Here is a 12,101-nt window from a genome sequence, read left to right as displayed (position 1 = left end):
ATATAGTAGCAAGCTATTTTAACATGAATTTTACTGTTTAAACCCGGTAAGGTCAAAGCAAAACAAGATGCTCTTGTCATCTTTTATTTATTTATTATCTTGGGGAAATATTTAATCGTTTCATTTTTTTTTTTTCTGATCCTAGAACCAAAATTAAAGTTATGGGATCTTTGGGTCTTGTTTTGTTTTGATTTTTCACACTGAATGTAAGATTTATGACTTAAAAGTGTTCTAAGACTTAGGTAACAGATCTGATTTACTTCTTAACAGGAAGTTAAAAAGCCTTTCAACGTTTTATAGACTTTGTGAGAATCCCATTTGAACCTTGTCACTGACCCGATGTTGAAGGAATGAACACAGGGAAAACAGACATTGGCTAGCAGACAAAGGTATTTTTCTGAATGTACTGAGGCAGTTATTACTTTTCTCCTTTATTATCTTGTTAGTGGTAGTTCTGGAGCTAAAAGTTATTGCATAATTTAAGAAGAAAGAAGAACGTTGTAGCATAATTTTTCCTCACAGAATAATGACTATGGGCTTTGCAGTCAGAGAGCCCTGGTTTGAGTTGATAATTTTATTTACTGTTTGTCCCTATTAAGTTATGTTACAACCTCTCTGAGCCTCAGTTTTCGTATCTGCAGAATGAGCATGATATCTCTATTTTAGAATTATTGAGAAGATTAAATGTGGCTATGTAAAAATGCTTAGAAATGTGCCTGGCACATAGTAAATACTCAAATTTTAGTTTTCTTTTAATTCTTATTTTAATCATTCTTAAAGACAATTTGTGGGAAAAATACTGTTCTAAGGGAATTATTATAGAAAAATAATTATGAATAAGATACTGCAGCACACTGAAATACTTGACCTGGCTACCTTTCAGAATACATTTTTGACTTCAGAATTTACTGTATTCAGAACGATAATGTGATATTGCATTTACTCGGACAGTGTTTGCTAAGCGATAATTGCCATGATCCTTACAGCAGGCCTGTGAGGGTGTCAGTACATGGCTAAGAGACCGACTTGCCTAAGGTCACATGAGTGGGAAGCAGGCAGAGCCAGAACATGAGTTCTGCTGAAAGTCTGTTTCTACTTAGAGCAAGAGCTTTCCATTGGAGCTTTGGAACAAGCGTTAATATAAAAGAGAATTTGGGCGTCTTTCAGTAAATAAATACCCTTGAAGGGCGTTCAAGATGGATCTTTATCTATACCAAAGTTGCTCTGTAGGGAATGGTGTGGTGATTAGATACCAAAGTGGCAGTGTCACCCTCTCAAATATACTTTGTGTTGCAGGTATATACACACAGCCTCACTTGTGCCTTCAAAGTACTCTATTAAACATTTAAATAAAGGAAAAATCTTTCCGTAACATACTTCTAAGCCAATTTAGAGGTCATTGAACAGATGTCATATAATACTAATGTTAAATTACCCTGTGTAATAAGAAAATTACAGTTCCTAAGTGAAGATAGTAAAGGGAAACCATCCAATGAATTATTGTAGAATTTCAAAATGAAATAATTTCTTCAAAATTAACAGTGGCACCATATGACTTCAGGGAAGTGTGTCTGAGAGGGAGAAGGGAAATCAGAGACAAAAGAGAAGCCTTTCTGTGTTTATACATGTCAGTTTTCAGTTATGATGCTGGAAGAGCTAATGTAATGGTAGAGCTTTCAATTGTCCAGGAAGTGTATTATTAAACTATGTGGCAAGAAATTGATTAAAATCTGACTAACTGCTCACCGGGTTGTTTAATATAAAATCACAATAGCTGTTCTAGTCTACATATCCTTCTTTTTGCTATTAGGTACACTTTAAAAGCCTAATTATTTTGAGAACGTGGTCTGACCAAAGAATGAAAACGTACAAAGTTTGACAACTTTAAATAAGCACTAGCATTTCTTAAAGAAAAAAAAAAACACCTCACTTACAGTTAGGAAACAATATTTATATTTAAGGTTGAAAAGCCAGGATATAGGAAAATTTTGCTAATTTGGAAGATGACCTTTAAGTGCACCAAAACCAAATAATTTGTAGGCTATGACATAGGGCACATTCCTACAAAATTTGTGTGAATGCTGCTTTAGTGGTTCTTGAAAGACAAACAAAGAAAGCTGGAATGAAATCTTTATCCCCCTCCCAAATCAGATGGGGTCTGACAAAAGAGTACAGCAGCACCCTTTCAGAGCTTGCCATTAAAACGAGGTCTCTGTAGCACAGTTAATGAGATGGTTCATAGTGGAAAACAATCTGTTTTTAAGAATGTTTAGATCAAAAGTAATTTCTAATCTATGAAATAAGGTCTCCTCAATACCCTTCATTCACGACTAAAGCTTTTATGTTTGTATTATTTACTTCAATCAGATGTTTTCAATTTTACCTTTTCTCTCTGTACAAATGCTTGACATGGTTCGTCAATACTGACCAACAATTTTATTCTTTCTTCAGAAAAGGGAGATTTTTTGAGAGAGGGAGAATGAAAAAGAGAGAAACATCTTTGCCTAAACGATTTGCAAGCATCTGTGCTTTAAGCTACTTTTTATGAACACTCCTTAGTAAATGACTCAAGGTAAAAAAGCAGAAAAGCATCCAATGTTAGGAAATTGCAATCCAATACCATGTAATTTAAACCTGCAGTTTGCTTCTCTTGTACTAAATGACATACAGATGGGTAGCTTAGTTCTCTCAACTTTGGGAACACAATTGGTCTTTTTGTATGAATGAACATATATTAACAAAAATATTTTGGACAGCATTGTTTAATTCTAGTTGTATAGATTTTAATTACCATGCCACTGGACGGAATACTTTTAACCAGTAGATTTTGTCACGTTAGACATGCAGTTAGTCTAACAAAATCCACAAAGGTACAACCCTTCCAACTGATAAAGAAATACAAAAAAAAAAAAATAATAATTTTTAAGAAGTCTAGAGTGAACGGAGCAGAAACTCAGCTATCCCAGTCAACTGATACGTAACAAAGAGCAGCTCAGCACTCAGGCTCTGGAGAGGCTTGTTCTGACAGGACAAACACTTCTCATCTACCCCTTGGAAATATTACAAGTGTAAGGAGTAGGTGTTTGGATAAAGCCTAGTATAATATGGGTTCCACTGAGATGAGAGACCAGCACACCATTAGTGATATGCCAGCTGTTCCTGCGGATCTTTCCAGGCCAGAGCAGGGCCAGCGTGCTCTGTGGAAGGTCAGGAGAGGCGCTGTTTGACAACCCACAGGCCTGCTCCAAGGTGCGACTTTCTCTTTGGCTCTGCTTAGCTCTCTTCCCGCCTCTGTATTTTCTCATAGAGAATCAACCGCTCTATCTTGGTGGCCCTGATCCTGGAAGCTGATATGCTTCTTCAATCCCACAATCAGGGTAACTGGTTAGTCAATTTTGTCCTGGTTGAATTTCAGTGATCTCACATACTATGACATTGGGGGACTGACAAGTAAAAGAAGTAGAAAACGTTTCTATTCTAAATCAGAATTCTTTTTATTTCACAGAAGTTGAGTTTAGTCTTCAGGGAACGAAGCAAGCTTTCTTTCAGTAACTTCAAAACGTGATAAGAGATTTTTGCACATGGGGCCAACTGCAAGCCTTTTTCCCACTGTGATGGATGACAAAAGGAAAAAAAAAAAGCAATTTGACTGCAGTGAGTAAGGGTTGCCCCGTCTCAGAGTTATATTTCTTTTCCAATTCATTTGTGTAGGTAAAATAAAATACTACGTATAAACAGGTGTTGTCTGAACATTTTACTGCAATCTGTATAGGTTGAAATAAAAGATGCCATTGTTATTAAAATCACATTAAAATCATTTCACCATTCAAATATACTCAGTGAAATCTTCCTAGATACACTTTGCAAACAGAAGATGTAGGTCTGTAAGTAAAATCACATTCACTTTTCTTCTTCTCTTTGTCTTTCCCCCCTCCCTATTTTTCTCACCTTTTCTTTGGAACTTATTGAATCTACATTAGTGTCAATGCCTTCTGGAGTCTATTAAAATTTTCTTGCTGCCTGCTTAACCTGGTAAGATACAATCTTTAAAAGACATTCATTTTTAAGGGCTCCACAGAACCTAGTGCAGTATCTGACAATCACAGAGAACAGCAATTCCTAGTCACGGGAAAAAATGCATCTTTAGGGTTAAAAAACAAAAATAGGATGGTATTTAAATCACCCAGAATGGAAATTAAATGACAGTTTCCAGCTATTCTACTGAGTTGCAAAGTTTTTGAATGGGGAGTTATTATTTAACCTAATATGCCCATCATCTTATCTATATACAGTGTAAATGCTTATAAATGGAGCTATGCTTTTGGAATTTATTTGAAAAAACAAGGTCATGGTTTCAGGAGACGTAAAGGATGTACTACCATCTTTGTGAATGTTCAGTGAGTCATTACCATCACATGCTAGTATCCTTGGCTCTAGCACCTTGTCAGTGCTCCCATGGAATCACCTGAACCTTGAGAAGGATTCTCTGTAAACGGAGAGAAATAGTCAGCTGCGTTGAAGTAAGTTTGGTGCGTGAGGGGCTGGTCTGGTGGTTGACCAGTGACTGCTAAAGCTGGGCTGTGGCGGCCAGCCAAAGCAAGCATTCGGGATCCAAGCTAAAAAGCCTCCTTCTCCCATGTCCTCTCTTTTTCCAGGGTCATGTAGGGATAAAAAGAACTGTAAGGTGGTCTTTTCCCAGCAGGAACTAAGGAAGCGGCTGACACCCCTGCAGTACCATGTCACTCAGGAGAAAGGGACCGAAAGGTAAGATGAGCTGCGAGGAAAGGTCATTAAGTAAGAGCTAGTTTTCTTCACCCCGCCCCCACCCCCCGCTTTGAATCCTGTTCCTTGCCATTTAATTTAAAGAATGCTACACCTCTTTGCTAACATCTACAAATTGGTATCCTTGAAAAGGTTGAAAATGGTACTGTTTAGGTGAAGACTAAGTTTTATTTATTCTTTCCCCCATTCAGTGAACACTCTATCTTATGTAAAGTCACAAGGCTTTTATTAAGGGCCTGTTTTTAGTTTACTACAAAATGTGTGGAAGTAATAGCGAGTTAGGTACATTTTTGGGGAAGACATCACAGTAAGCAAAACCACGAGGGACATGGCGCTGTGCCAGGACGCTGAAATTTTGAAGGTGGCCATTGTAAGTATAGACGTTTTGGCTGCAAAAAGAAGGTAGCATAATTTAGTTCCTTTCTACCCCACTCCAATTTCTTTTTGAAGCACATGTGGAGAAAGTATTTATTGGCTCATTTGTGGTTGGAATGTCAAAAATTTTCAATAACTGCCCTCACATGGCTTTGGTCCTTGGAAATTCGCCCTAAGTCCTGAAAAAAGAGTCTGTTCACTTCCAAGACGTTTTTAGTGAATAAAGTCTCTCTCAGCTGATTCCAGCTCAAAGGTAACTTGCCAAGGTCCAACCATTTTGTTGTTTAATTTATACCATGGAGGCTGGCATAAGGCCGTGACTTACCTCTGATCCAAATTTATTAATGATGTAACTTCTTGTTTTCATTCATGAACTGAAAGAGCTCTTTACCACACATGGGGTCCTTGTTAATAGGCAACACTCTCTTCCTGTCACAGTATATACTGTTTACTGAGTTTGCCAAATGTTGAATCTCTGACAGAGTCTACCCTCACCACACAATGAGCCGACGGTGGGCTTCAGTCTCAGTCCAGGAGGACCTCTACCCGTCCTGTTGTGTACATGACGAGCAAAATGATTGAATGCACACAAACAACTAGAGATTAGGTCATTCTTAAAAATTCTGTTTATAAAAAAATTGGACCTCATAAAGAGGGTGAAAGGATAATAAAAACAAGCTGCAGAGCACATAGACTTTTTGTTGGGCTAGCACAGCTGATTTGCATTAGTGGAATGACCTCCTAGCCTTTAAGATTGTTAACTTAGAAAAATATTCCCTTAAAGCTGCAATATTCCTTTTCAAACCAAAAAATAAGTCTCCTTCCACTTGAAGTCTTGGACCCTTCTGCATTTTGGGGTATACACTCTTGGACACTGTAGAGTAGGCAGAAATCTTGTGTAGTAATGTTTTCTTCTGCGAATCTGAACTACAAGCTGTTTTTTTTTTCTATAGCAAAAATTTTTTCTAAGCATTACATAACTAGATGGCTTGGGTTTGTTTTTTTTTTTTTTATTTAACTTGCACTGGTTTGGAGTAGTTATATGCACATTTTATTATATAGATTTGAAGTATATTAGTAATGTTCAGATTTCCATATGTTTGGTCTGTTCTCATTTTAGGACAAAAAGCCCTTGAAAGATTTATTAGAGAAATCTATTTTAAGCAAATACATTCTATAAGAAATAATGCGAACTTTGTTTAATTGTTTTAATGCCCTGTGTATTTGTTTATCAGTGCCTTCGAAGGAGAATATACACATCACAAAGATCCTGGAATATATAAATGTGTCGTTTGTGGAACTCCATTGTTCAAGTAAGTATGTTAAAAACCTATGGATATGGACACTTCACAGATGGTAACAAGCTAGTTATTGCTCATTCACATTAAAATCTTTATAGTACTGCTAAAAAAAAAAAAAGAATCTTCATACTACTAAATTCTCTTATTTCTATTATTTCTGTTTTCTCCCCACAAGAGTAATTACTGACTTTCATAATAAATTACCAGCTTGCTAGGCTGGCTGACTTTGCCCTGTTTGGACCTTTAAAATTCACAGTGTTAACTTGTTCATCGCAATTAACCATGGTGCTTACAAGGGCTATGAAAGAGATTTTGGTGGGCATAGAAACATTTATATCGTTGTTGATTTTTCCGTTATCAAGTGATGGCCCTGAATTTATTGGTTGGGCCGTGGTGAAAGTTCTTCGTGTGCATCCTTCAGATTGAGTGATAAGCCACCTAGTCGATTACTCATACTTCTGCGAGGAAGTGCAGTACCTGTATCAAAAGTAACACGGGACTTCCAACAGATAGTTGTACATATGTAAACAGATTATGTAATGAGATTTTGACAGTTTTTGCACTGATCCACAATCTTTATTTTAAAGATTCCCAGTAGTTTCCTATGAAACAAGCAGTGCATAGGCTTTGTCGCCCAAATCGTTAATTCAGACAGTGTATTCTGGAGATTATGGATCTTATTCAAGAAAGGAAAATCTTCACCAAAATTTATTTATCTAGGTGTAGAAAATCCTAGAAGCCCTGTACTTCCCACCGGGATGCTGATTTAGGGGAATGAAAAGACAGAAACCTTAATTGAGGGTAAATGTCATTTATTTAAAGCAAAATTACAAATTTCTTAGGGGAATTGAACAAACAAGAATCTGATATGTGTAGCATGTAAAACATACTTAATATCTCTCCATAAATGTTTCCCTTTTAAAGCACTTGCATTTACGGATTTTCCAGAAATAACAGGAAACAGTAGTTTCCTTGAAATTTTTTAAAAAAGTATAAAACCTTTCTTAACTTGCATAAACCTTATTGTACATTAGTGTTGGTTGAGAATCTGTTCTGAATTCTTATGTATTTATTCTTCATGTTAAAAAAAACCAGCCCTTCAAATTGTCACCCATTTCCTCTCAGAAAACACACATCTTTATATTTCAACACCTTTAGCTTGTGTCATAATAGTTGATATAACACTTAAGATAGTTGCTGAGCCATGTTAAACTTGTTAATATCCCAAATGGTAAAAATTGGCCACATCCCCTTTGCCTTTTGTTTAAGATTCCCCATCTCTTTCCCTATCATGTGATTCAGTAGAGTAGTGGATCTAAGGAGAGCTTACTGTTTTAAATAAGAAACAGAACCACTATAAATGAAGGATTTAACCCATGTGAGATTTTGAGTCACAAATACAGAAAACCTTTATTTAAACATAGGTACTGGTGAGATTCAAGGAGTTTCACATTTGATGTGACATTATGTCTATTTCCTTTAGCATTCTTGTAGGGAAACCTTTAATTTTTCTAAGTTTCTAAGGAATATGGGTTAATATTTTTATTCTATTTCTCCCTCACCCTATTTTTAAATTGTATGCTTCCTCTTATCTTGTCAATTTAAGGAGGGGGGAATGCTTTAGCCTTTATTATAGAATGCATTCATTCATTGGTCTAGTGCTGCCGTCTTCGTACTGGAGACAGCAAGGTGTCCACCAACACTTTCCAGGGGCCACAGGGCACAGACAGTTTTGAGGGAATCAGTTTTCTTGGTCCTCAACCTCTGTATGTATGCGTCCCTGAAACTCATGTGCGTGAGAGAGTCTGCGCTCAGCTGCCTCTTTCTTCCTATCTCCTCTATCATAATCCCCTTCTCCCGCGTTACAGAAGATATCATACCTTTCACCCATCCCAAATCTTACTATGATTTATTGTCCTGGGATAGCATCTCTAAGGCATCAAGCAAAATGACAGTTTTGGTAAGACTGCTATCTGCTTATCTTTCTCTCCATCTGTTATCTGGTGTCTGTCTATGCATTTTCTACCTGTCTCCTTAAGTGAGATGGTTGTCCTGAGAATACGTATCCACATATTTCTTTAAATTTTAAAAATGAAACTCTTTTTTTTGATTGTTTGATTTGATTGATCGATACAACAGAGAGGACTACCTTTGCCAATGAGGTTACATGGTGGACTTTTTCACTTCCTAGATGATCTAAATATGTAGCTTTTTAAGGTTTTGACAAAAATGTATTTTAAGCATGTAATCTATTTACAGACACCAGAAAAGTCACTTATTTTTTCAATTATTGAAATTTTGATAAGAAATGTTAGGGGTTACTTTAAAATATATAAGGGAGTATATGTCAGTAAACCACACAGTAATTTGAACAGGAAAAGTATAATTTAAAGAATTACTCCCTCTAACAGAGGATTGGGGTAATGAGGGATTGGCTGGCAGGGAGTAAATAGAAATTCTAGAGAATACAGAACTCACAAATAGAAGAAGGAATCATGACCACTAGGGCTGAGATAGAGCCCAGGGAAAAGCTCCCCGTGTGCCCCGCTCCCCACTTTCCTCTCCCAGGGGCTGAGATCTGGGTCTTATTGGAGAGGGCATGGCTGTACCTAAAATAGCAGAGAAATCACCGCAGTGCCATGACTGTGCGACTTTCTGGAAATCTGCCCTCTGAAGTGCTGGGGAAAGCTGTGTATAGGGAGGTATCTCACTGTAGATACTCCACTGCAAAAGTACCTGGGTTGGGGGGGGTGGGGCGCCACGGGAAGCTGCTGGCTGCCAGGTGCTGCTGATTCCTGGCCCCGAAAGCAGCACCTGGCACCAGAGAGGCTGCTTGTGCTGTAGGAGCCTGTCACCAGAAGAGTGGTGTGTGGGGCAGAGGCCGGGCGCTGGGAGAGCTGTCTGTGTCAGGGGCCGGCTGCGGCAGGAGCCATTCACTCTGCAGCAGCCTGGCTTTGGAGAAGCTACCTACACAGCAAGGGCCCAGAAGAAGAGAAGCGACGTGCCCTGCAAAAGCCAGATGCTAGAGAAGCCACACGCTCTGCAGGAGCCTGCTGAGCAAACATCCTGAAACTAGGAGGGGAACACACCTTGCTCTTCCATGGTCTTTGTCCTGTGCCCTCTGCTGACAAAGTTTAATATCATGTTAGCTGACAAAGAAAAAAATGTTTAAAGGTCCCAGCTCCCTTTTAGCAGAGTAGGGAAGGCTAGAGGACAGAGAGGCAATAAATTGATAAAAAGCACAGAATGTATATATACAAATACATATTTTCCCAGATTATACACACACACACACACACACACACACATATATATCCCAATATATGTGTTTTCCCAAAATTCTTTTATTGACTTTCATGAGTAAGTTTCAAGGCCACTCACTAGTTTAGTGAAGTAATGACATCACTAACAGACAACTTGTTGAGATAGTTGGTTTCATACTTTGGACGACAAGGTGCAGGGAACCAAAGGGGTGTGTGAGTGAGAAAGTGTATGGGGTTTTTGTTTGATTGTTAGGGAGCAGGGAGTAAGGGAAGAAGATGGGGCAGAAGAGACCAAATAAAGTAACAACATGAGAGATAATAGTGCGAGGGAAACAGATAAAAAATAAGGTAAAATAAAGAAGTGCTGAGTTTGAAAATGCCTAATCATTAGCAATGTGAAAAGATTGTTTTCCCAGTTGCCATTTCTGTTATCAGTATTCATAGTGTATGTGCATGCGCATTCACATGCGTATAATTCTCTTCTTTCATTTGACTAATATCTGTATACATAATATTTCCTTACAAAAAAGGCCATTCAATTATTCTCCTTTCATTTTCAAACTTGTGCTCTACCCTGAGTATACTCCCTTTCAACAATATACTGCTTTCTTACTGCTTACCAAGTACAAGAACCTTATTCACGGACTGCATATAAACCAAATGTGTAATTTATTCCATGGTTCACATTTTCTTCACATACACAAACTCTACCAACCTAGTTTATTTCTCATGTAGTATTCCTGGGTTTCAGTTAGTAAATTAGCCGACAGAAGTAAGAATGTTCTCCCCTCTGGTTATTTGAACTTCTAAAATTTCATAAAATGAATTTATTGCACATCAGATAAACCAGAGAAGGCATTGGTGAAATAATGTAATTCAGAATGTATTTTTGACCACTTATATTTGCTTTGGCTGACACTTTGCCAGGTGTTGTGGAACAAATAAAATAAATTTATGAACTATTTTTTCCTTAAGGTACTTACAGTTTTGTTGGAGTGATAGGAAAAACAGAATGAACAATGATAAAATATGGAAAAATAATGCCACTGTCTATCTGGATGTGTCTGTTAGAAATGAGTTCATGTGTAATAGGAGGGGTATATGACTGCATCAGAGTTGGACCAGTTGTCGCAGAGTTGATGAGACCACACTTTACCAGGCAGAGAAGGGTTTCGTTTTTTCCAGGTGGAGGATGCCCGATAGAGAATGCCATGGAGAAGAAGAATTGGAGATAGGATCAAAAGTGGATTTTGCAAGGAAACAGTTAGGAGACTGGTCCAGTAGGAGTGGGGAGGTGAGTTATGTTGGGAATAGTGGGAGATTTGGCTGGAGGGTTAGAAGGGACCAATTAAGAAGGCCCTGAGATACCAGAGAGGACGTTTAAATTCCTACTAAAACCCTTTAAGCCCTGGGATCTCTTCCTCTAGGAAGCCCAGACTCAGCCTTCCAGGGTGAACTTTGGTGTCCTTTATCTCTGCTCCCACGACACCTTGTGTCCACCTCCATCCATGTACTTCCCATGTTGTTTTGCAGTTACCTGTCTATATGCCTGTCTGCCCACTAGTAAGGGAACTCCCACAGCAAGGCCAGGCCTTACTCATGTTTCTATCTCTAGCCCTTAGCATGTAATAATCACTAAGTATTTGTTTGTTGGTCAGATTCATGTCTAAACTTTGTTAGATGGGTTATGGAGAAATTTCAGATAAGTCAGTAGCGTGATGAAAATGGGAAGTAAGCCACAACAGGGTAGAAGATAGCTTTCTGGGGGTGAAAAGAGAAGGCAATAAGGGTATGACAGCCTCAGTGGAAACTTTTTTCCTTGGTAGCTAATAAACCTCAGCATTATCCATGTATAATCAACTCCTAATAATTTTGTTTAAGACTTGGAAGAAACATATAGGATAGTTTTTATTCTGTATGCATTAACTTATCAGGCCTCTCACTGAATAAATAGCTCATTTTATACAGAGTCACGAATGATAATAATAATAATAATAATAATAATAATACAAGAACTAACATTTACATAGCACTTAATATGGCAGGCATGGTTATAAGTGCTTTATGTAAATTCAACTTTTTAATCTTCATAACAACAGCACATTTTACAGTTGAAGAAACTGAGAGAGGATAAATGCTTTGAGAAGATCACATACCAGTATACAAATAGATTTAGAATAGTAACACTCAAACTTTTAGGCAAGAAGAAAGGTAAAGAATTAAAGGAAGATAAAGTTTTAATAATTTATTTTGGTCACTCTAGTCTCATTATTTTCCTGAATAGAAATGAATGGAATGAATGGAACACACACACATGTGCGTGCGCCCACCCACACGCCCACCTCAGTTCCTTGAAAAATCTGCTCTTCGTTGTAGTAGT

The 12,101-nt window shown here is 37.8% G+C and overlaps 1 protein-coding gene across 2 annotated transcripts in view; it reads left to right on the top strand.

Moving 5' to 3' along the window:
• The window catches only part of MSRB3 (methionine sulfoxide reductase B3), a 172,664-nt gene that overhangs the window by 43,718 nt on the left and 116,845 nt on the right, over positions 1–12,101 (top strand). For both annotated transcript variants that reach the window (XM_019455013.2, XM_019455014.2), the window contains exons 3-4: positions 4,656–4,764; positions 6,393–6,470. In XM_019455013.2, coding sequence (XP_019310558.1) covers positions 4,656–4,764; positions 6,393–6,470 — 187 coding nt within the window. The remainder of the gene's footprint in view (positions 1–4,655; positions 4,765–6,392; positions 6,471–12,101) is intronic.

This window comes from Panthera pardus, unplaced genomic scaffold (assembly GCF_024362965.1).
Source record: "Panthera pardus isolate Hobbes unplaced genomic scaffold, ASM2436296v1 HiC_scaffold_6, whole genome shotgun sequence".
Taxonomy (NCBI): domain Eukaryota; kingdom Metazoa; phylum Chordata; class Mammalia; order Carnivora; family Felidae; genus Panthera; species Panthera pardus.
This window is presented reverse-complemented; position numbering and strand designations above follow the sequence as displayed.